Below are 26,063 nucleotides of genomic sequence, written 5' to 3' on the forward strand. Positions count from 1 at the left end.
AAAGAATTTACTTCAGTGAAGCCTCGCACAACCCCAAAAAAAGCCTATCCATCGCTAAATAGCAAAATGAGAGATTGAAGGAAAGCGGGGAGAATGCGATAGGAGCCGGTCAGCGATCTTAACCTGTCTGATGTTTGCCACGGCAGCTTATAGCATTGAGTCCAAAACACCTCCTGCGCTTCAGTGCTGGGCTGTCACCTTGATTTTCTGAATATTGGTGAAAAGCATATACATTCTTTTTCTCCTTTTCCTCATGTGCATGTGTTTATTGATGAGCATGACAAATCAAGGAACGCATTTAAGTCCTTTCAGTGCACTCTCAACAGGTACCGAGCCATACTATAGTATAAGGTCTTACATGTGGCTGCTGGTGCATTTTCATTCACTATATCCTGATAAAAGGTTTTTAAAGCTATGTGCTAGTTGCTTTGCTGTTGTTGTGAGATTAAAAAGTATGCTTTAAGTTAACTCTACGTAATTTTCTTCATTGCTTTGTCCTAAATCTATTTTTTTCACATAGAATTTTATGCTAAAGGTTTTAAAGATGCGTCATGTTAATGCAAAGACGGGGGAGGCAATTTGTGGATATCTGCTGCATATCTCACCCCTCTTCCCTTCACTTATGTGGTCTTAACCATCCTTTGTTCCCCATCACCTTTGAGCCACTAACTCTGCCCTTTGTGCCCCCAGTCTGAGCTCTGATGCGGTAAAAAAGGAAGTGCTGATCTTAAATATTTAAAAACACAAACACTATCTATAGTTTCTCATCCCTGAATTCTGTCTTTTTGGTAGCATTTGTTGGAAAGGCTCACATTGTCTCATTTATTGAGGATGGGATTCGTCATTTTTCATTTATGAATTCCATGTTTATGTACATCCCCGCTGCTGCCGCCATCAGTGTTTAGTATTGCCGCTTTAGTATCTTATTATGTGTCAGGACCCCTCTGAGGCGTTCGTCCTCATAGCTTATGCCCAAAGGCTGAATGTTTAATGAGTTAATGCACTGAAGTCTTCACTTCTCCACCAATTAACCCCGAGACCACTGCAGCATTTCCCTAAATCCACACAAGACCTTTTTTTGTTCCCACTTCAAAAAGGCTAAGCAGCCAAGGAAAGGAAAGGAGAAAAGGCTAACCTGTTAGCAAACAGTGAAAAGGGCCAAAAAGGGGTTTAATCCTTATTAGGCTAAATTCAGACTAAGTGGCCCCACAGATCCTTTCAAAGGGGACTTTCTTCAGGGAGTGCAAACTCTTACTGGCTGACGTTTGGTACTGAATGCTTTTAGCCTTTAGGCTTCATAACCTACACTTGCTGCAAGCTGGGCTTGTTTATTTTGCTTTAATTCTCTCACACTCCAGCGCAGCTTCTTAGTTGCGTTTATTTTTTTTTTTGACCTTGTAGTTTGTTTTACTTCCCTCGAGGCAAATAGGCCTTTATGTGTGACCAGTGATTACATCTTGAATCAGTTACATGATGGTAGAACAATTGTGCCTATCAATCACTGATGGAAACAAATGGTCTTGACTGCTTACACTGAAGCTTGTTCACAATGCGTATATTCTGTTAACATTGTTTGTTCTTACTTATACATAAAATCTAGGTATTATGGATAATATATTTTGGCTGCTTATTATTGTTGTTGTATAAGAGATAGTTAGACTTTTAGAAAATGTGTTTATCCGCTTTCTTGCCGAGAGTTAGATGAGAACACTGATACCACATAAAGAGTGGAAAAAGGAGGAAACTGCTAGCCTGGCTCTGTTGAAAGGCATTACAATACACTTAGCATCACCTTTAAAACTCACTAATAAACATGTTCATGTTTTGTTTATTCTATACTACAAGTATAAATGCAACAAATTGTGGTTTTACTTGGGGTTTGTGTGCAGGATTATTTCTTGGCGGGCGTGTAATGACTTCCCGGTGTTTTATTGTCATTGTAAGGTCACCAGGAATCAGAGATCACATTAACCAAATATTTTCCACAATTGACTAAATAATTTTAACAATAATGGAAAAATCTAAAGGCAGTCCATCATTTTGATGGATTATAATACCAAAGGCAATCTACCGTAACTTTAAGCAATCCACAAACATATTAATTAGCTATTAATTAGAATTAGTAGTTTTGTCTTTGATCTTATGCGCATGACCTCGATGTCTAGCCGGCCATTGGATTGGTAGGCAATATAGCACCATATCATTACCAAATGTAATGGCAGCTCAGTATCTGAAGTTTCCTTAAAAAGACCAATAATTTTGATGGCATCGATAAACAAGGTGACAAACAAGAGATTGATGCTGTGGAGGATGAAGGAAAAGCAAGTAATACTGATAACGTTTATCAGCCAGTGGCAGCTAATGTTTATGGGGCAAGCAAGTGGCAGCAATGAGGGTAAAATGTTCTACGATCTCTAGAAAAGTTAACATGAGTAACAGATTTGTCTGAAGGTGCATGATTACATAAAAAGTGAGTGCACAGTTGATGTTTCTGTTCATCTTTTCTCTCCATGCCTTAATAAATGAAAAAACTATAAGCTTATATATTACTTCTAAAAATTTCAAATTTATATATAAAATTAATTGCCATCAAATATCTCATTATCATTAAAATATTATAATGACAGGTATTAATAGATTTTTATGACACTGTCTGTCAAAGTGATGGATAACTAGAAAGTCCAACTCTTCCAGAAATCTCCTTTAACTGTGGCCAAGAAAGTGTATTTTCAAAAATGTTATTTTAAGTTATTTTGGTTTTATATACAGTTATATTTTCACTGCTTGCCCTGCCGCACGGCTCCCATAGTTCAACAGTCACGGAGCACATGACGGGGACAGAGATGGTGTCGAGGCCAGTTGGTTAAATCGTACTCTGGTTGAGGCACAAAGGCTACAGGATAACTGCTGGAGTGTAAAAGTAGAGTCATGTGGCTGCACTGTCTTAAAGTCATATGATTCCAGGTTCTTACGGTGAGGGAGCTTTGTTTTCCTCTTGAATGGTTTGCCTATTTTACTCTGAGCACAGCCACCAAACAACTACTTACCATACACCTTCTGTAATGGCTTTTCACTGAAACATCTTTACAATTAATATATGTTGATGCATCTTTCTGTCCCTCTTCCAGTACCACACTCTTAGCTTTTTCTATTCTTTCTCCTCCTATCTTTTTTTCCGGCTATCACTCAATCTCCAAAACAAAATCTGTCTTAATTGGCTCCAGAGGGCTCTGGGAGGCTTTGTGTCAACGGTGATGAGGGTCCTGATTGGTCCAGAGGCGCAGGCAGCCAACAGACCCTTGTTAGTGTGTCGGGGCCCTTTGCTTGCTCGTTAGTCCGATGAACTCATTTACTGACAAGGCCTCGTTTACCAGTGTGGAACAGAGGATGGAGGGGGTTGAGGTGATGGGGGGAGGAGGCGAGGACAAGGATATAGTGAGCGTAGGATTATAAGAGCTGTAAACTGTAGTATGTATGTGATAGCACCAGGTGAGATTGACTAAAAACCCTTAAATGTCAGTGTGTGTTTGTGTGTGCTTTCTTTCTCATTTGCCGCTGCAGTAAAGGCGCCGCCAGCGTCTCGGTCCGCTGAAGCTGTGGTTATTGTAGATGGCTTGATTCTGTGGTCAGTCAAGTGAGGAAGAGTCACAAACAGCATGCTGGTGATGTTACTATATGCAGCGCTTTACTTTGTATTTGTGACTTTTAAATGAGAAAAAGAGCAGTCTCATTTAATAGTGAGCTCCGGTTGATTTGCACTTCCCAAAAGCTATCTGCCTCCACACCTCTCGACAACCACTACTCCACACTAAAACACATATCACAAAATGACTTTTTACATGCAAACAATGGACTGAGGCTGCAGATTCCAAGACTTATATGAAAGGGGAACTCAATTATTTTTACCTGGACTCTTTTTTTCTCAAATTTTTGTGTCTAAACGACTTGTGGAAACAACCATTTCTAAGATTGGTCCAGTAGAGAGAGAGCTGCAACCAGCAGCAGCAGAACAATACATCCTGTCAATTTACATCCATTAGAATTAAGGCTATGAAATGATTCATTTTTAAAATTGTGATTCATCACTGAATTTCAATAGTTAATTGTGATCAATCACTTTTTTTAATCTTATGTTCAACAGTTGTAAAGTCCATATTGATAAGGTAAAGCAATTTGTATAATGTCTTGATTAGGAATCAAATTACAGCATTTGCACTTTTTAGGAGTCTATTATATATGTTATAATAGCCTATTCAAATATAATAGGTGAAATAACACATTTATAGTGCATGGAAAACACTGCAGGTTTTTGCACAAAACTGCATGGGACTAGCCTAAAGCGTGGCATGTCTGTAAAGGTGTGACTCATGCGCACCCACAGAACTCATTTTCATTAGGATACCTTGAGGTCCGTGATCAGGGGACTCCTGTGAAAATGGCCATGTCGTTTTTTCCTTGCCAAAATTTAGCCCAACTTTGAAATGTTATTAGCTCTCCTTAGCTAGCACAACATGGTTGTTACTGCTGTATTCCTCCAGTCTTCCAGTTTCATGATACCAGCTTTAAAACTGAGTCCAGTACAGCCCTCTTAAAGACAGAAATGTTGGCCAGGATCGCCAGTGATTAATGTGATTTAAAAAAGGAAAAAAGGCTTTATTCACAAACCTCAGTCACATAGCTATTAATGCATTAGTGCCGGCAGCCCTAATTCCAATGGCTTGTTTTTGCCAGTAACAGGCTTATATTTTTTATCAGTGCCATACAACATTTCAAAAAGGACCCTACATAGAAATGAAACCTTTTCCCATAACCTTTGCTTGTTCAGTTCTGATTTGTGTCCAACTCTTGCTAAGACATCTGAAATCTCATTGACTTTTTACGATTATCAAAATTGGCTAAATATTCAGCCATGACACTGATAATCTTTTAATTAGAGTAAGATACACTCTCTGTACTCCAACACATCAAACCCTTATCGGCACTCTTCTCTCCAAATCCTACATGTGTTTCATTACAATACAATATTACATTGATACTTTGGACAACAATATAGTATTTGCAGATATCATAAGGTCTGCCACGATATGATTTCTGTTTGAATCAATTCAGCGTCCTGCTGGTGCTAAGCAGCTAGCACTCTCTGAATTTGCTTGGATGGACATCGCAACACAGATATGCTATGGGAATTTCAAAATAAAGGCATATATTAAAGATGATGATTTGTATTAATGTTCTCACTTTTCGTCAGTGACATTGGACTGTTGATAATTGAACAGAATTACTGATCCAGATTGATGTACCGTTACACCCTTAGTTTTGCCCCTTTTCTTCCTGCAACAACTGGCCTCTAATGAGATACTACGAGACTTCTCCTTTAGTGAGACTTTGACACCATTGAAAAAACAGGCAAAATGTCCGGAAAAACATTTCATATCTCTGTAGGGTCCTTTTTGTAATGTTGTTACACACTTATAATAATAATAATTTAAGCCTGTTAGTGACAAAAAGCTTTTGATGGACGTCAGTTGTGTGCACCTGCCTAGAGTGGTTACATTGTAGCCTATTTTGCTGCCTGCTGCAGCTGTCTTTCTCAATATTGGACCACTTTAAAAAATGTTGTTACCATGAGTCGCTTAGACTCATGAGTTTACATGTAAAAGTCATTTTTTGTTGAAGGGTGTGGAGGCAGACAGCTTTTGGGAAATGAAAAGCAATAAGCAACTCTACATGCTGATGAGTTCACAGGTTTTTTTATTTTTATGAACCCGTTCAAGTTCTCCCAATCCCGCTTGTCCCTCGTCTCTGTTTTGATGTTGATGGATCACCTCTCTTCCTCCCGCTCATTAATTTCATCACCTTATCTCCCACACCACTTCATTTGACCAAAAGGTAATAATAAATCCCTCATCCATTATCCTTTAACTGAGGCAGCCATGCGGAAATACTTAATAACAGGCAACAAATTGAACTTCAATCACCTCATTTTCCTTCAAGGATGCACAGCACATTAAACTGAAGGAGCAAATATGCATAAGCCACTTATCAAATGCTGTTTATGAGCATTATGTTTAAGTATTTCTTTTACAAAAACAACACTGTTGGTCTCAGAATTAGACTTTTGTCATATTTTATGACAAATAAGGACTGACTTTATTGGTAATTGGCTATGGCTTCTCTCCTCTTCAACTCAAGTGTCTTATCAGCCCAAAAACACACACACACACACACACACACACACACACACACTCAGCCTGGCGACAGCGAAGGTAGTTGAGAGCCTCATCTATCTTGAACCGTGCTGCTGATTGTTGGTCTGTTGCTCCTCCAACTCTAATTCATTGCCGTTTCAATGACATTTCATCCATGTTCCTCCACCTGACTTTACCCATGTTTCTGAGGAGGCGGTGGTTGGTAAAGGTGCCTGTGTTTACGGAAGAAAAGGGTGCTGGAGAGGGTTCACTGGCGAGGACTCTCTGCCAGATTCAGTGGTGACAGTTTGTGTGTGTGTGTGTGTGTGGTTACACGCCACAGTCACAGTCACCCGGCCCCTCTTCATGTGTCCCTCTTCATTCTGCAGTCTTTTGGGCATCTGACAAAGACAAACGACAGTGCTTCAGAAATGAGCAGCAGCGCGGCGCACAAACAGGTTGAAAGAGGAGGAGGGAGGGAGAGATGGAGAGGGAGAGGCAGAGAGAAAGCATCGCAATCAAGACTAGTTCCTTTGTTTTCTGTTTGGCTGTGTCCTCTCGCGTGACGCTTTGAAATTGATCTCGGGACACAGCAGACCTGAATCCATGGATAATGTTCCACTTGGAATGAAACATCAATAAAACTGCTCAACCAATCATGTTGACGTATAAGCTTCTGATCCTTTTTATGCTCCCTTTATGGAATCTTCTGTCCTCTTCTCAGCCTCAATCGTTTTTTTAAATCATTTTTAACAAAATAACCGTTTTTTTGTTCTAACAATAAAATGTAAATGTGATGCAAGATCTAGCACAGTCTGGTTTTGGTGTGTTTTTCCTCTGCGTCTGTAGCATCCTCATCTTGTTTAGTCTGACTGATCCAGTTCCACCATTACTGTTTATCACAGAGGAAAGCTGGTGCAGCCATAACTCCAGCTCGGACAATAACCTCCACACCATTGCAATTTGTCCAGACGTGGTCAGAACGGCGAGAGCATTACAGCACGGATAGTTTGTCATGCTCCTTGTCACCCAGTCAGCTTTTTCATCTGCAAGGGAAAGGGCGCCGCCGATAGGGACGATGATCTTGGGAACATAGAGTGCTATATACCGCATTTCAGGAGATTCATTGGTCCAGGGACAAATATGATATCTGGCTGCCTCCCGCTACTGTCATATCTATCTGTGGAATCAGAGACTGCAACTTTATCACTTCAGTCCTGGGCAGCGTCTTGACATCCATCGCGAGGGCTATGAGTGTACTCCTGGGGATGAAATGAGTCAACCACTCCCCTTTGGAGGCTAAAGGTTACTTTCCAAGCATTCATTCATCATACACCTGGAAACAGGAATTTCATTTCTGATCAGAAAAAAAGCAGAAAAGCTGTATTTTTTTTTGGTACAAAATTGGAAATGGAATTGTATTAAGATTTCGGAACAAACAAGGTTGTGAAAGACACATACTGTGATTTCTGTGGGATTCTTGACATGGTTATTTGATTGTTAACAAGTTCGTCATCCAAATTCAATTGCCATCGCTTTATAACTTTGGAAATTAAGAAATGAAGACTTACTGTGATTAATGACCTACTATGCAATCTTACTTTACGTTATAAAAACGTTATGAAATTAGCCTTTTCTCTGCCATAAACTTACATTTTTAAAATATTAATTTCTGTAATACCTTTCCATGTTGAGCATGTGTTTCCTAAATTCACAGACAGGTTATAGAGGGTTCTTTGTTAACTCTGTGCAGAATCCTAAGCATAACAACAAATAGATTTTGTAACCTTCCAGGCTAGCTGTTTCCCTCTGTTTCCAGTCTTTGTGCTAAGCTAAGCTAACCAGCTGCTGGCTGTAACTTCTAGTTTGCTGTACAGACATGAGAGTTACTTGGGCAGCTGTGGCTTAGGAGGTAGGTAAGGTCAACCACCAACTGGTAGATTGGCAATTCGATTCTTGGCTCCTTCGGTCCACAGAACCCCAAATTTCTCCCCATGGCAGTGCCTTTGTTGTGTGAGTGCGTGTGAATGTCTCAGAAGCAAAGAAAAGCGCTTTACTAATGAAAGTCAATTTACCATTTACTTGCTTTGTGCTATTTACACTTACTTACAGTGTAAATTATATGTAAGTGGATGGAAGGATTTTGATTTAGGAATGCACGAAAATATCGGCACAACATCGGTATCGGCAGATATTGGCTTTAAAAATTAAATCAGCAAGCCTGCTACTTTTTGCAGATACCACAAACTAACCTATAGATTTTTTTTTCTTACTTTGCTCAATAAATGAATATTCCATACACAGAAAAGCACTGTATTTTATGTCTCCATCTGCTGGTGGACCATCACGATAAGAGTGTGTATAATATGATGTTAATTCAATTATATAAAAAACTTGATGATTGCTAAGATGAGTTAAAAAGCAGGTGGATACATCAATATCAGTTATTGGCCAAATGAGTTGTTATATAATATCTAGTTTTTATTTCTTGGAAATATATTAGTGGTGTATAAATAGTAGTAGTATATTCGTTTGCCTTATGAATTTTTTTTTCCTTGATGCTGATAAATTGTGTTGTTTTTCTTTGTGATGGAGTAGGCTACAGGCTGACGGTTACTGGTATAGTCATCTTGAGCCCCTGTTAGGGAAGATAGGAGACTGGCGGTTCTAGCCCCAGCCAGCTTCTCCAATCCACTAATCCACATTTAATTGAACTCCAGAGACTTTGAAGTGAGTCTGCGATGCAGGCAGATCTTATTCCTCATAGAGACAACGAGGGAGAGGCCGTCCTCAGCTGGCTGGCAAAGCCTCAGCTGGTCTCCTCTGCTGTCCCCTGCCTTTAATGAGCTCCCTTAACTTAACTCTGGCCTAGCTTGCTGGCTCACATTTGAATATTTTTGATTAACAACATAGCTTCTGAACCATGCTGTGACAACCTAAAGTGTCCTTTTTACCTTTCTACCATATCCCTGTACGCCCCCTGTCAGCAGACACCTTTGAAACTAAAAGCAGAGGTTAAAACAAAAGCGTAGTTAACAAAGCAATGCTAAGGAGGTTAGTAGAAAATCTAAATGCTGGATTAGTAGCAGTATGAATCACAGGGGCCGGGCAAAACATCAGGGCCTGTCAGACACTGTGGCAGCCGTCAGGACAAGTCACTCCGACAGCCGCCGCAGTTTCCACAGGGACAGATTAAGCTCAGCTCATCAAAGCGTTTTTAAATATGGAGCGAGCTAACACAATATTGCTTGACCCGTGTGTCAGTTACTGCCATGGAAATACATAAAATAGTTTAATCAGATGTTTAAGATAAAAAAAAAGCTTTTATCCTTGTCACATCAAACAACCACTATATGTCAACACAGTTTTTTTGTTTGTTATATGTAGATCTACTTAGGGTTCCCACGTCATAGAAAACCTGGAAAAGTCATGGAATTATCACTATCACTTTTTTGTTGTGTGCAATTAAATTAATTGTAAGTTAGTAATCTTCTGTGGATAACCTCCCAAGTAATGTAACATAATTGTAAATTTATCCTCTCTAACCGTTGACGTAACGTACTGTATACCTTTAACCCTTAAAAACATTGGAACCTGAGCAAAAATGTCTTTCTAAAACATGGGAAGAAGTCAATGAGAGAAAAAATAACCCCCAAATTAGCAAGAAATTAGTAAAAAGTACAAGAAAAATAAATGAAGATCAGGGAAAAGAATGAAAAAGAAAGTTTAAAAAATAACCTGAAAATTTAGTGGAAAAAATAAAAAAAATAAATGTGGGGGAAAGAAAAAACGTTTAAAAAAACAAGGAAATTACTCAGAAAAGATCCTGATAATTTACAATAATTTTGAAGCATAATTAGAAATGTGTCATTATAATAGTTATGAATATGTTTTTTTCACGTTTTTAAAAGAAATCGCACCAACGTGCTCAGGTTTGATATGTTTGGGAAAAATATGGGCAAGAAATTTTTAAATTTTGTTCATGAATACGGTGGGAACCCTGTGTAATTTATGTAACTGATATTTCTAGTCACCTGTTATATAGATTATCTTTTAGTGAACTAAACATTTCCTTCAGTCCTTCCAGCTGAATAGTGCCCATTCTCTTGCTGAAGGAATCTCTTTTTCATTGAGGCTGATCAATATAAGACATTAATCGTGCTGTTCAGGCCGCTGTGCCATCACTGTGTGAAAAATGAACTAACCTCGCCTCCTGTCTGCTCGTCTTCCCTTCCCTGCCTTTCCTTTGATCTCTTATTTCCTTCTCTGGACTCTTTATTTTTATTATTCTATTTCCTTTCCTTATTCCATTTCTATTCATTATCCCCTTGGACTGAAACCCTTTTCCCATTGGTCTCTCTTTTCCTGTCCTGTCTCCCAGATTCTAGCCTACACAGAAGGTCTTCATGGAAAATGGCTGTTCACAGAGATCCGCGCCATCTTTTCCAGACGCTACCTGCTGCAGAATACTGCTCTGGAAATCTTCATGGCTAACAGAAGTAAGACAGTACTTGACAAATAAGTTTTCTGTAACTATTTCACCTTTTTCATTGTCACTCTGGTGGATGTACCTACACATTTCTTGGTGTAATAATACTGGAGATGGTCTTATCAAGAGTTTAGTGGCAGTGAGGTGATGTTATGCCAAAAAACGAATAGGGTTGGGTGATATGGCCTTAAATATAATATTGTTTTTTTCACACATTTTCCCAACCACAAATTCAAATTATTTAAAATAAGGAAAATGAAGATATTCTTCGAAATTACTTGATGTTTCTATGTGCCTCTCTGCAGCGGCAGTAATGTTGAACTTTCCCGATGCGGCCACGGTCAAGAAGGTGGTCCACAGTCTTCCTCGTGTTGGGGTGGGCACGAATTTCGGCCTTCCACAGACCAGGTGAGACACAGCTTAACACAGAAATACATATGTAACTCTTTGTGGCACATTTGAAATAAATTTAAACATTGTCTGCAGGCTTGTGTGCAACATATACAGCACCACATCTGAACAGATCAGAATATTAAAATTACGGAAAGATATTGTTGATTAGAGGGAGTTAAATGGGAAAAGAAAACTTTCACAATAATGTTACTGAAACACTACAGCCCTTTAGACTGAATTTTCTCCCTCCCTCTCCTGCTGTCTCATGCACACAGGGGTTTGGTCACTGATTTGTCCGTCCCTCCCACTCTCTCCTCACCCCCCAAACATAATTGGCTTCACACAAACACGGTCCAGTTCATTTATTTGTGTGAAGCAAATACTTGCTTGTAAGCCTGCAGGGCACACCCCCTCCCTCGCCCTCCCTCACATCATGTCTGCTCTGTGTCCGAGCAGTGCTGAGGCCCAACCCAGCTGCTGGTTTGTGTGTTCCCAGTATAAAGTCCTGTGGACATTGAGGAAATTAAAGTAGAGCCCAGGCAGTCTTTTTAAGGCTTTCTATGGCATTTTTTAATTATGTGATGCAACTACTTAAACGTTTGATACATAATATGACGGTCAAGGTGTAATTGTCAAGTCTGTTTTATTTATATAACCCAAAGTAACAAATTTGCCTCACAGGACTTAACAACATATACAGCACATGACACCCTCTGTCCTTCACATTTGGATAAGGGGAATAAATTACAGAGACAAAAAGCAAAAGAAGAAACCTCATTAAGAGTAAATGTTTTTTTCTGTTTTTTGGCTCAAAGTTTCCATACATGTACTAACTACAGGCTTCTGTAAGGTAGATTTCAAACTTTGAGAGTACAAATACAGACAGAACAGTAAAAACCAAAGCTTACAAACCAAATACAGACTGAGGAGAACAAATCAAAACCAAATACACTGAGAAAACTATGAATGTTTCTATGAAGGGACTGGTTTCAGTTTCATTCTGCGGGTTGTGAATTTTTTTGTCTTCAATAATCTGAAGTATGACAGTTGTTGTCTAGTGGGATATGTGAATATTTGGTGAGGTAACATGTGAGACAGGAAGATTTATAGTCTATGGGGCATGTTTTCTTAATAATAGCAAACAAAAGAGATGCTCTATGTAGTATTTGTCACAGTGAACACTGAAAACTGTGTGTAATCAGTCTAAGTAAGGAAGTGTGTCCACTAATGAGTCAGTGTGGATGTAGGGCAGCCACACACACACACACACACACACACACACACACACACACACACACACACACACACACACACACACACACAAGTGAGAGAATTTGTGTGTGTTAGTGTTGGGCTCATTAATCAAGCTAGTTGCAGGCCGGGTTACACCTTGCCTCTTTGACCTAAGGACAGCTGGACAGGGCAGCTAATTCAGCTCGTACAGCACAAATAATTTAATGTCCAGAGTGCCACAGCAATAACTGCACAACCACACTTCATTATCCATGCAACATTGTTGCTCATAATTGGATATAATCCCACTGATTTAAAAAAAAATGTCGCCCATATCACACACCCTCTGTCTTTTCTTTCCTCTATGTGTACATTTATTTTTGATCTGATCTACGGGAGATAAAAAGAAAATACAGAAACCCACACAGAAAGTGCATTAATGCTCATTATCAAAGTACAGAATATAAGAAATAGTGTGCCTTGTAGTGCACTTGTATTTAGAGAGTCATACTTTCACCTTTGAGAGGCCTAATGACTATAATCTCACACCCTGACAGTGATTAATTCCATCATTTTCCTTTGTTTTAATTGGATTGGGGGTCATTTGTTTTTGTCCTACTGCATACATCATGCCCTGGGCTCTGTGTGTGTGCACATGCACACAAATATGTGTAGTCAAGCCAATTTATTACATATTTGTCTTCTTAATTAGCGAGTCTGCAAGTTCAAAAGATTTTTCATGTAATGACATTTGTATTGCAAAAGTCTCATAAAAGCAGAGGCCTTTTTTCAGTCATCTAATTGGTGTGCTTGTGATCTGGTGACTCACTTCGTCTCTGTACTACTTCACACTAAGTTACCAGAGCGAGAAACACTTGAATGGATACAAGTGGTTCAGTATCTGTTTTCTTTCTTCATAGACGTATCTCTCTGGCCACACCAAAGCAGCTATTCAAAGCATCCAACATGACCCAGCGCTGGCAGCGTCGCGAGATATCCAACTTTGATTACCTCATCTTTCTCAACACCATCTCTGGTGAGGACACCACCCAAAACCTGTGTTATTACATATAGAGGAAGTGCACACAGAAATCATTTTGAGCTTGTGTTGTTTGTCCTTAAAATATAACTTGTATAATCTTCATCTCTTGTGTTCTTACCTTTCACCAGGCCGGACCTATAATGACCTAAACCAGTACCCGGTTTTCCCCTGGGTTATCACCAACTATGACTCAGAGGAACTTGACCTCACTCTGCCCAGCAACTTCAGAGATCTGTCCAAGGTGAGACACTGTAGGCTGATCGTCTCCTCTCACTTTACTTGTCTTTTCTTTTTCTTAACCCCAAAGAGAGGGAGGACACTTCAAGGAGTAATTCACCCCCCAAGTTATCATTTGTATACCGATAACTCACCCTATGTTATGTTGAATTTGGGAAAACAACTTTGTTTTTCTTACATGCCTCCACAGTGAAAGAAGAATCCAAAAACAGAGAAAAACAGAGGGAATAATGTTCAACAACAGCAAAACTATGTCAAAACATCTGTTTACAACCTCTCACACAACTCCTGCGTTATAATCCAAGTCTAATTTATTCAGTTATATGCTGCTCACTTCCCAAACACATGCATTTTCACTCAAAACCTTAGTATTTAAAACACTTCCGCATAAACAGTCTCCAGCATGGATGACTAGCATGCCTGCACTGTTTATGCAAAGTATTTGAAATGGTGAGGTTTTAGCAAAGATACATGTGTTTGGGAACTACTGAACACACGACTGGATAAATGATGCTTGGATTATACCGCACAAGTTCGGAAGACTTGATAAATGGATATTTTGATGTTAAACATGGCTCCCTTTGCTACAGTTCATGAGGAGCTTCAATTCATTCTCAGTTTTTGGATTCTTAATTCAAAGTGGAGGGATGAAAGGAAAACAACGTTTTCTTCAAGAATTCAATAGAACTTAGTTGTTAAGTAATTGATAAGGAAATGTGAAAGTATTTTTCTAAAAGAGAGGTAATATTTGGTGTGTGTGTGTGTGTGTGTGTGTGTGTGTAGTTCTGAAAATCCTTGTAGTTGCTTTAACCACTGGTGGCTGATTGCTATCTTTACAAGGTACAAGGTTGATTTTTTCATTTTTCTTAAACACGGTTTAAGAAAAAATGACTTTAAAGTTGATCCTAAATCCTGCTACATCTTTTTGGCGTTGAATGAGGAGTTGAGCAGTCTCACAGCCTGGGGAAAGAAGTTGCTCTGAGGTCTGTTCTTCTCATTAAGATACTTAAATAATTGGCTGTTTTGGTTCAAAGAGACTAAAAGTTACTGGAAACTGAAAAATAAACGATATTAGCATCAGCCAGATGTTCTTAGACACTTTTGTAATTAATGTATTGTATCTTCGGCATTACCCCTGGCAAATCTTGGCAAATCTAAATCCAGTGGTTTGGTAAGTTTCATATATTTGCTAATAAATGGAATCAGGTCAATACTGTGACAGATTTCCACAAACTGCAGGTGATATGTTAAATATTAGTTGTTAGATTGTGTCACTTGAGGCAGCTAGGTTTTGCTGCAGTACAAATCAGATTTGTACTGCACAGGCTCTCTCATTTAGACACCCCTTTTTCAGGTTGGGCTATCATTTTCTGTCTGTAATTCAAACTTCATAATTGAATTCTTTCAAGTTTGACCTTCTGCAACACCCCAGGAAGTGAAGTAATACTCCCTGGTAGCTCCAGGCATCAATTGATTAAGCTTAAAACAATGATGCCTGCCCTGAGATGCTCCCTGGAACATAAAATACACATACTCACCCCGCTGAAACTGCTTAAAAGATTCTCCCCCATGTTGTAAGTAGACATGCAATTATTTACTCGCATGAACTCCCTGTCTTTTCCACACATACACATACAAGGAAAAAAAGCTGAAAAACCTACTCCTACTGCGTGCCAGCTCCCCTTATTGAACTGAGCATCACTTGTGCGTAATGTTGTCCAGTAGTGGGAGGACAGAGGATTAGTTTTAGAGTGAGATGATTGAGTGACTGTCTAGCTGCTGGAACCAAAATGACCAAATAAATCAGCCATGGAAACAAAAAGGCATGTGTTAATGGACAGGGGATACGTTGGAGGAAATGCTTTTCAGAGTTGCACTTGAGGGCATTTGTTCAGGTCTTTCATGCATCCCATGTTCCTGTGGGGTGAGGGAGAGGTGGAGGTACTCATCTAGTGAGACAGAATTTAACATATTACTGCTAGAAATGCATTTAAAAAGTGCAATGGGGCTGTGTTGGTATTGATGAGTTGCTGTAGATTAATAAAGTACGGTCCAGAAAGTCCAGAACATCCATGAATTTTAAGGTTTATTTATTGCCAAAATGCTACACAGCAGTTTATAATACTATGAAGCAGGATTTTACAACTCCAGATTTATCACTGCAGAAATAAACTCTTTTCTTGACAAATGTAAGATAAACAATAGCATTATGACGTTCATGTTATAAAGTAACCCATTAGGAATGCGAACACGTTTTTGCAATAGTTGGAGCCATGTCCAACTTTTTTGACAGAAAACCCAGCATTTTTTTCTGCTAGGGCCTTCTTTGATTACAAAACATGCAGAGCAATACACACAATGTAGCTCCCATAAGTGCAGGGGCCTCTGTCTTATCACCACTGTTGGCAGTTTTTTGTTGCAGTGTTTTGGTTAGTCAGAAAATGGCCATAGCTCTGTCACAGAGCTTAAAAAATAGTAGGGATGTAACGATGCATTGATATAAATGAGCAACAGTGACGTTACATTGATGCAAAGTATAAACATGGATCCATATCATCCGCTTTCCGGCGCGCTCTTATTTTGAAATTCTGTGTCACCGTCACGCAGCTTCCGGCAGATAATGGCGGGCAGCCAAGAGAAAGATGATGAGCATTAGACTGTTTACTGATGTGTTTACTCGGGAATAAATCATCAGTGTGGGAATGTTTTGTTTTCGGAGAAACTGCGAGTCATCAGACAGCGTACGTCATTTGTAAACAAAAGCCGTACTGAGGAAACACGACGTACCGCCGAGACACTTAACTGACTTCTTGCTAACATTATGTTGCTAACATTACGTTATGTTAGCTGCACTGTTTCAACAATGGTGACTGAAAATAACCTGCATGTAGACTGAAAGTCATCCGTGCTGTTCTGTCAGGAGTTGCAGGGACTTAAACCAGCGGTGAGTAAGTCAAATCATAAATAATAGTAAGTTGGTTAAGTTAGGAGTAAAGGAAAAGTCCGCTAGCCGCTAAGCTAATTTATGCAGTGTAAAATGCCTTAGGCTTATGCTAACAACATGAGGGAAAGACAGTTGTTTTGTTTATGATCCTTCATTTATTATTGAGATGTACTTTAGTGAAAAGATCTTGCTGTTAATCCACGTCCCAAAGATGCTGGGAGAAGTTTTTTGTCAAGTCAGACAGCCCTGAAGTTTTAGGAAAAAGATCAGGGTTTAAATTAAAATGAAAACATTTTTTTCCAGAGAGCCTTTTCAAACAGAATGAACCAGTTTTAATTGTTTCCAATTATGTATATGCTGTTTTTATTTTTTCTGGCTAAAAGCAAAGAAAGGGGTGGCAGCTTCTCCTGTAACCAACTGTGTTAAATGAGCAGATAATATAGGCAAATATGGATCGCTGGCCCCTATATTGAATCAAATTCCTAAATTCAATCTACCCTTTATTTTTTTAATTATATAGTAATAGTAATAGTGTTTAAAAAAAACCAGAAAGCTTGCATTTAATTCAGCAGCAAAAAAAAAATCCAAGACTCATTTATCTAGTGGCATGCACAGTGCTTCCCAAACACATGCATTTTTGTGAAAAAAAACAAACAAACAAACAAAAAAACCTTATTGGAGTCTGGCTTTGGAGAGCACAGATAAGTTTTACTTTCAGTTCAGTTTAATTTAATAATTTTATTTATTTTTTTTTTTTTAAATATTAAGATTTTAGTGAAAATGCATGTGTTTGGGAAATACTGAGGGTTAGATTTAGGGTATTACTGAGTGTTTGTAAGCGTATGTTTTGATACAGTTTTGGTGTAGCTAAACGTGTTACCCAATCAATTAATAAATCAATATGTTTGCAAGGCAAGGCAGTTTGGAGGCAATTTGTTTGCAATTTTCTGTGGTGGCGTGCAAGTGAAACAAAATTTTCTTCTGAAATTCAAGGTAACACAGCATGACTAACTGATTTACAAATGGTCATTCTGTGGGTGAAGTAAGCCTTTAACAAGCTTAAAATCAGAAAATTACTTTTTTGCTTAAAAAAACACTAAAATGATTATTTGATTATCAAAATTCATTGGCAGTTAATTTTCTTTCGATCGACTAATGGTGGTGCATGGTGAAATCCAATCCAATACAGCCGCCCTGCACATTTATACTTCAAACACATGAACCATCCACTCACACTTCCATTCTTTCACACCGCCCTGTCATACACATTCAAACACCCCAACAGTCAACACCTTGTCCCCTAGGTTCTCCCCAGTCGTGCTTTCACTTCCGATCTGCTCCTCTGTGTCTCTATTCGCTGTTTTTATCCCTCCCAGTGTAGCTTTCCCCTCTGTATGAAGCTGCATAATTCCTCTGTTTATCTGGCTTCATGTTGCCCAGTAGGATGAAATGTGACAATTGTACTTGCCCCACAAACACACACACACACAGATTCACACTAACATGCATCCCTCCTTCAGTTTCCAAGCTTGTTCTGCCTCCTGCTCCTCTCCTTTGCACTGCCTTGGAGTTTGGACAGCTAAGCCTCTGTGCACAGTCAAGCCTTGCAGCCCCGGGGGCTGAGTGAATGAAGGAAGAGATGGGTGAAAGGAGGAGAAACAGAAAGACAATCTGAGAGCAAAAGAAAGAAGAGGAGAGAGTCTAAGAGAATAAGAACAACATCATTTGCCGTCCTTTTTTGTCATCGGAGAACAGAATAACAGCGGAGGGGAGGGAGCGGGGCCAATCTTTATTACATCTGTTTTATTCATGTTGTTGACACACGTGTGATATCAGTGTATGACCAGTGGACCGTGGCAGACTGCAATGTCTGGAAAAGGGCAAGCAGCGCTGCACAGCCCCCCAAATCAGCACTCACCCCCCAATTCTGCACCACAATCATTTGTGTTTCTTCGCTTTGCATTCTAATGTTTTCTGACCTTTGCTGTTATTTTTTTTTGCTGTTTGTCTGCATCTTTCACCACCTTGTTTTGTTTTTTTTCTTCATTGTTCCTTCTGTTTGCCTCTCACTCTGTCTCTTTTTCTCACCATCCACATCTCTGTTATCCCCCCCTTTATGTCACGTCGGTTGGTTGTCTCATATAGAAACAGGTCATCTGAGAAGCCTCCAGTGACATTGAGAAGCCAAATTGCCATGAACGTGTGTGTGTGTCACACACTGTCATCATCCCCAGCACAACAGAGGCCACACAGAATTTATGTTCCCTGCCGCCAGAGCCATTCTGACCCCAGGGACTTTCTTATCATAAACTCTAACCTCAACCTGACATCAAACGTCGACCCCCGAGATAACATTGTAGTCACGATAAGCACACACGAGAACTGACTGCAAGTGTTGTAACTCTCCTGTAGCCTTTCGTACACTCCGGTCCTGCACAAATTCCCCTCAAAAATGCACTACTCCTACATATATAGATAGTTGTGGGATGATTGTAATTGGTCAGTGGGGCACACATTTCCCCTGAAGGCAAAAGCATGGTCATTCTTATTGTTTCACAGCTTATAATGAAGCACAACAAACGATTAAAAGAATTGTTAACCTCCTAACAAAAGATTAAGCAGTCTGCATTTGCATAGTAACAGAAATAGCGAGGATTTATTGAGCTTTGCCTGTACCTTTGTGCTATAACCTACTACTCACAGCCACATCAGCTAATGGTGTATTGATTTCACCATACGTGCCCCATATGTTTATCCCCCAGGCCCTCCACACCATTTTCACTGTTTAAATAGGACATTATACATAAACACTCCTTTCAAAAGGCTCTTTTGATTTATGACTCAAAGCCCAAGTGATGCTCAAATCGTCGGTAAGCCATTATACTTCATCACCGGTGACCCATTATTGTTTTAAAAGCAAAGTACCACCAGATAGTGTTCTTATAATAGTTTTCAGAAAGATTCTTGTTGTTCTGTAAGGCATTTTTTTGTTCCTCTGAGCATACTTTTTATGTTAGGAAAATTTGGGAGGCTAACAAGTTTTCTTATTGAACAGATTCACTGGGGATATTTAAGACGGACTGCATACAGAATGCATCATGTATCATCTCAATTATCAGTTTAATGTTTTTGTGAATGTCTTCTTTACATTAAGTAGGTGTTACGTGGTTTGTTTTTAACATGAATCAGAGCCTAAAAATCTGAGATACCTGCCATATAGTTTTGGTTATTATTTCTTGTGAGAGTTATCCTAACTTTGTCTTTAAATGACTCTGTAACACCGTCACTACCTCCACGGTTGATAAAGAACTGATTAGGACTAATCCAAGATTAATTCTCTGATGTTTTCCCCTTCAAAGCACCAGCACATCTTTGTTCTGTAGCTTTCTCTCCAGTCTAATTAAAACTACGAGATTGGTTCATTTATCCGAGCCCTCATCAGAGTGCTATTCTTTGCCACGACATATTAGGCCAATCTGTGCTGGGGCGGCAGCAGGCGCTTCATCAGCACACTGCCAGGCGCTCCGCTCTGATGTACGGCGCCGTCATCCGCCGCTCTGTTGTAGCTACTGTAAGCGGAGAGCGGTAGCCCCACAGTAATTTACAGCAGTAAACAATGTCGGGTGCGCGCAAACCAACAGCCCCCACATGCACTCACACACAATTCTCCCTCTCGCTCTGTCACTGTGGCACTTTCAGTCTTTTTTTATTTTATATGCCTCCTCTCCCTTTTCTTTTTTTAATGAGCCGACTGTTATTAGGGCTATAAATCAGACCAATGGGCCTGATGTATAATTCACTGTGTGTACTCACCCACCCCCAGTGGCCCTGAGGAAGCCCACAGTGTATCACTGTCAGCGCAGAGCTGCACAGTGTGGTGGCATGAGGCGTTTTGCGTAGTACATCCACACACACACTCAGGAACGCTATTTACAAAATTACAAAATGTATGCACACACCAAAAGAAGCTAATTCTGCACAAATCCTGTGTGCATCACTCCCACTACACGCTGATACATGAACACAAGCATGCCCCATTACACCAACACAAAACAGTAGCCACTGCGCAGATCGATATCAATGCCTGGCCCTGGATGAGCCTTGCCGTGACAGGCACCCTATGATATGAAAGAGATTCAATTGATCCACGCCCTACTAGGCTCTCATCCTCAAAAGGCCATCATTCCATTACCATTGATCCTCTCTCTGTGTGTGTGTGTGTGTGTGTGTGTGTGTGTGTGTGTGTGTGTGAGAGAGAGAGAGAGAGAGAGAGAGAGAGATGAAGGGGGGTTTGAGGGAATGAGGCGCAGCCAGCAGAAGACTAATAAAAATTGAACCAGCCTGAAAGTGATTTCTATAAATGAGTATTTAAATAATAGCCGAGCAGCACAGGGTTATTGGTTTTGCAGAGTGATGGAAAATTAATGCAACTTAACCATTTTTCTAGACTACAAATAGGGCTGGTGACCAGTGTATTAGTTACAGATTAATAAAAGTAGAAATTAAAGGAACTCGTAGCCTTGCTATTGATATTCCTCGTAGGCACTCTTTCATTGGAGTGCATTAGTTTTCTCTGACAGACTACAGCTGCGGGGGCTCTGTTTCACAGCCTCTAAAAAGCACTCTGTGGGAAGGATTGATCTCTGTCTGAAGGGAAACATCATCTAATATTCATTTGGTATTGCACAAAGGTTACCAGCTTAATTTGCCTTGCAACTGGTATGCTGCAGAGTGGTGTGTGAATGTATTCACAGTAAAATCAGTAATCCTCTCCTGCTTTGCTGTCACGCCCATGTGTTTGTCATTTTTCGTCTGTATCTCTGTTTTCATGTCAAGCAGCAGTCAAAGGAAGTTGCATGGTTTTTTTTTTTGTGTTTTTTTTTTTACTTTTTAACATATCTGAACATATGTTTTATGTTTGAATTTTCTCCATAGCCCATTGGTGCTCTGAACCCGAAGAGGGCAGCATTCTTTTCAGACCGATATGAGTCCTGGGAGGATGATCAGGTGCCCAAATTCCATTATGGCACCCACTATTCCACTTCAAGCTTCACCCTGATGTGGCTACTGCGAATCGTAAGTGAAGTGTATATAATAAGATACATCATTTTGTAGTTATCTGTAATTTAAGGTCTTCTCCAGCATTCTTAACTCTTTGAACCCTGACAGAATTGGTGTGGTTTCATTAAAAAACATGACAAAAAAGGCAATGAGAAACTTGATAAGAAATAATTCACAAATTGCAAGAAATTAGAACATTTAGAAAATATTTACTTATTTTCAGTTAACTTAATTGTTGCTTTTATGTCCATCCAAAAAATGTAGTCCAGGATGTTCCTGTTCATTTTAAATAATGCAGCTCATACACTTGGTGTGAAAAGGTCCCACTTCCACTCTGTTTTAAAAGAATTTGCACTGCTATATGCATTATATGCATACCTTATTTGTCAAACTATCGATTTTAGATTTATATTCATTGTTTTCCTTTGGAATTGAATGTAATCATAAATTTATTCTAAATGAGGCACCTAGATTCTAGACACCAGCTTATTTATTTCAAGTAGAGAATATATATATGCTAAATATTGCATTACATGCATATTGTTCCTGGTTTATTGCAGCATATAATTTATTATAGTGTTTGTTTTGCCATATAATAGAACAACAACAGGGAAATTAAATGTCTGCCATAAAAAAAAATCCACTCGAGCAAATATTAAAATATTTGAGTAATACCACGTGTTCTACATTATTTGATTAGTTTTTGAAGAGTGTAAATTGTGCACCGCAGTGTTCTCTTTCGTACCTTTTGTTGAATAGATGCCATCAATCTTTCCTTACTGCACTCTAGGGAGAGGGAGGTTACTAAGTTTCTCCAACGTGCAGTTTTCTCCAGTTATTGTCCCAGTAGCTCACTGTCTCAGTGACTCCCAGTGGAGCTACCTCATTGATCCCTGCACATCATTAGCGGGCTTATTCTAAAGCCACTTTACCAGAAACCCTCACTTACAAGTCTCACTTAAAGATCAAACTTAACATCAGAGAGAAACTGAAAACTATTTGTGCAATAAATGTGAACTGTCTTTATTGTGTACTTATTTGTGAGATTTTACAGCATGTTTTATTCTGTTCTGTTGGTTTAACGGCATGATGAGATACAATGTGGTTAACCTTGTACACTTTTTTAACAAATGAGGCGTACGTCATTTCAGGCTGCTTAATTAGCTATCCTCAGTATTAGTTTGTTGTGTGGCCACACAGCATATTGTGCCCATGTCACTTGGGGGCTATTGCGTCAGAGAGACAGTTATTGATCTGTCCTAACAAGATTATACATGATTAGAAATGCATCAGTAGCATGAGTGTATTGGCTTTAGTAGCTCCCTGGGATTATTGTTATTTCACTTGTTCATTTTTGGATTCCAGTTGTTTGATTGTGTGTGGAAAGAGCAGATTTTTGTTCAAATCTGTTGACTTAGTGCTTTGTTGAACAGCAAGACGCAGACTTTTATTGCATGTTTTTATCGCACACAAGGGAATCTATTTCAGTCAGTAACAGTAGCTGAATCTTGAATGCAGACTTAATTTGTTTTCTAATCTACAGGAGCCCTTCACCACATTTTTCCTCAACTTCCAAGGAGGAAAGTTTGATCATGCTGACCGCACCTTCTCCTCAGTGTCCCGGGCATGGAGGAACTGCCAGAGGGACACATCTGATGTCAAGGTACTGTATATATACACACACACACACTGATTCACATGATGTTAAAATCCTCTCTGAAAGGAAAAAGTTACCTACTTTCCTTTTGAGATGGTTCACTTGTAAGAGGGGTGGAAGTTAGAGGAGATAAAGGCCTGAGCACTCCAGGAGAATAAATCCCCATCCAGCATCCATACAGACAAAGAAGAAAAAGGTTTCAAAAGAGTAATGTCCAGTCACTACCAATCATTGTCCCTATGCAATGAAAGCTTCCTGGTCTTCTGATCAAAGCGTTGGACTAATCCTCATCTGTCCCAGCCGTCTGTCTCAGATTCAGCCAGCTATAACCTGGACTTGAATCCCTGCCCGTTGGGCCCCCAAACTGTGCTGAGCTGTTGGATCTGCCCTGCAACAGCACAGGTCATTCTCATACTGAAGGCCTTTCGAACCCCCAGTGCACACTTTAACTACACTCCTAAAACATTTACGACTACAGTCAGACATTCTCTGTCAAAGCTGGGTTTTGCTTGGTCTCCTGGCACTGGGTCACTGGATGGGGGAACAGTGGTGGTGTTGGGGGTTTTGATGCTTGATTGCGTTTACCACCCCCCCTCCCCTTCACATCCCGCCGATAAAACATATGGATTGTGTTACTACGTAGCTGGCCAATGCTTGATTGCGAAAGCCCAACAAGAGCCCTCGTTTGCTCTCTCAGTCTAGACCTGTCAATGTGGATCAAACTGTGAGAGCTCAACCTCAGATCAAAATAAAAGGGAAATCTGGACCACATCACTTTGTTTCCATGTTAAGTTTGAATTCTTAGCATATTTTCAATGAGAGTCATTCGACTTTATCCACTTGGATGCACACATTCATGTTTGAGGCAAAAGAGGAATTAGGGACGAGATGTATCAATTTAGTATGCTAAGTACACCATTTAGCTTTAGCATTGGAGCCATTGATAGCAGCCCTCTGTCCCTGCCAGAGGGCAAAAAGCCCCACTGTTTTCATACCCCACTGGTAAAGACGGGGTGATAATAGCTTACAACACCCAGATTCAATGTGTCTCTAGCCTGGTTGACGCTAGCATGACCTCCGGCCCCCAATCCCCTGACCCCTAGCCTCAGCCTAAAGGCATCAGAGGGGGAGAGAGAAGAGCAGAGGGGTTAGAGGTAGCAACAGTGGAAGTGTAGCAGAGGAGCCCAGAGGCCAGAGCCCCTTCCAGTGACCCATGACAGGACAGGATTGGGGATCAGAGGGGCTGGCCTCTGACCAGGCTGGAGCAAAGGGGCCACTGCACATAATGGTCCATGCAAGGCAGGCTCGAGCGTTGGGGAGCGAAGCCCTCAAGGTTTTGTTGGCGTGTGTGTGCGTGTGTGTGCGTGCATCCTGCCACCTCCAGCTCAAATTTACAGCAGGCTGCAGCCAGTGAACCTGGGTGAGCTGGAAGCCTCGTTAAGAGGTTGACCTTTTGTTTCAGGTCAGGTTTTGTGGAGTGAAGAGATCTCAGAAGTGAGGAAGTGCCATGTTGTTTTAAACCTGTGTGTTTGCTTGCTCATTTGATTGGATGTTTGCACCCCATTGATGAGAGGTGGATGTAATGTGCAGCTAATTTAATGAAAGGAGCATGTTGTTGTTAGAGTGTATTTGCATTTTTTTAGAGATTGTGTTGTGCACAACCAGGCTTGTGAAAAATGTGTTATAGAAAATGCTTCGAAGTATGGAGTGCCCCAGGGATGATGTTTTTCTGTAGGCAAACTTTGCCCTGGTGCCCTCGTCAAAAAGCCTGTGGGATTTTTCCTTTGGATTTTGTATCATTGCAGAAAATAAGCTCTATGGTAAACAAATGTTTTTGATATTTGCACATTTTGTTCAGCAAGAAACCATGATCACCATTTTTCAGGATTTTTTAAGCCTAAATGCAATCACCATGAGTAAAAAGGCCAAAATGAAATACACTACAGTTGCATTGCCACCACAAGGCTCTAAAGCTGTGTTTGGTGCGGTTCGGAGTGATGATTGCCTGTAGTCTCATTTAGCTACTTGTTAGCAACTGCTTTTTTTTAAGACACATAAAAGCCTCAAAGTTTGGGAATGTGATATATACTGACATTTTATGTCATAGAACAAAATGGGAAAGTCTTTTAAGCTTGTGTTAACCACAGACCATATTTAAGGCATCTAACCAAAAAACACATTAAAAAACCCACTGACTAACAGATTTCTGGGTTTTTGGACTCATTACTGGGGTTCTCTATTCAGATTGTCAGTTATTGTTTGTAAACACGCTCACCAGCAAAAGTGAATGTAAACACCAACTTCCGTTTGGCGTTCGCCTGGCACCTGGCCACTTCCTTTTTGTAAGCGCTTACTTTACCTGAGCACTGTGGAGATACACGACCATAAACGCACCAAACACAGGAAATTCAATTTTTAAAAAATACAAGTAGAGGGCAGAGTTTTTGCAGAAAAATACATAGCCTATATATTGTTTTTTCGAAACCATGAATTTAAACCAGCTGCTCAAGTTTTAGCATATAATATTTGTGTGCTCCACGCTGTCATCATTGCTGCTCTCCTTACAGACTACAGCATGTCAGCTTGGTGTTGGCAGTGGTGTATTCATCTCTGATGTCAGACTGTCAACATGTTTGTGGCTTTCTCCTCTTCTCAAGAGCACCAGTCAGCACTTGTAGACACAAAAGCTTTGTTCACAGACAGCAGAGTCACCATCAAATCCCCAAAACAAATGTCTTTATATTGTGAAACTGTAGCGTTCGACTAATCATACCATGAGATATGACAAAATATAAGTTTTATTAGAAAGCAATTTAATA

At 39.9% G+C, this 26,063-nt stretch overlaps 1 protein-coding gene across 7 annotated transcripts in view; it reads left to right on the plus strand.

Annotated features, from left to right (window-relative positions):
* The window catches only part of lrba (LPS-responsive vesicle trafficking, beach and anchor containing), a 229,435-nt gene that overhangs the window by 151,257 nt on the left and 52,115 nt on the right, over positions 1-26,063 (plus strand). For all 7 annotated transcript variants that reach the window (XM_088075889.1, XM_088075891.1, XM_088075892.1 and 4 more), the window contains 6 exons: positions 10,570-10,687; positions 10,983-11,085; positions 13,224-13,339; positions 13,474-13,586; positions 21,462-21,602; positions 23,131-23,250. In XM_088075889.1, the coding sequence (XP_087932015.1) occupies positions 10,570-10,687; positions 10,983-11,085; positions 13,224-13,339; positions 13,474-13,586; positions 21,462-21,602; positions 23,131-23,250 (711 nt within the window). The remainder of the gene's footprint in view (positions 1-10,569; positions 10,688-10,982; positions 11,086-13,223; positions 13,340-13,473; positions 13,587-21,461; positions 21,603-23,130; positions 23,251-26,063) is intronic.

This window comes from Plectropomus leopardus, chromosome 3 (assembly GCF_026936395.1).
Source record: "Plectropomus leopardus strain MGB_pleo_1.0 chromosome 3, ASM2693639v1, whole genome shotgun sequence".
In the NCBI taxonomy this organism is placed as follows: Eukaryota; Metazoa; Chordata; class Actinopteri; order Perciformes; family Serranidae; genus Plectropomus; species Plectropomus leopardus.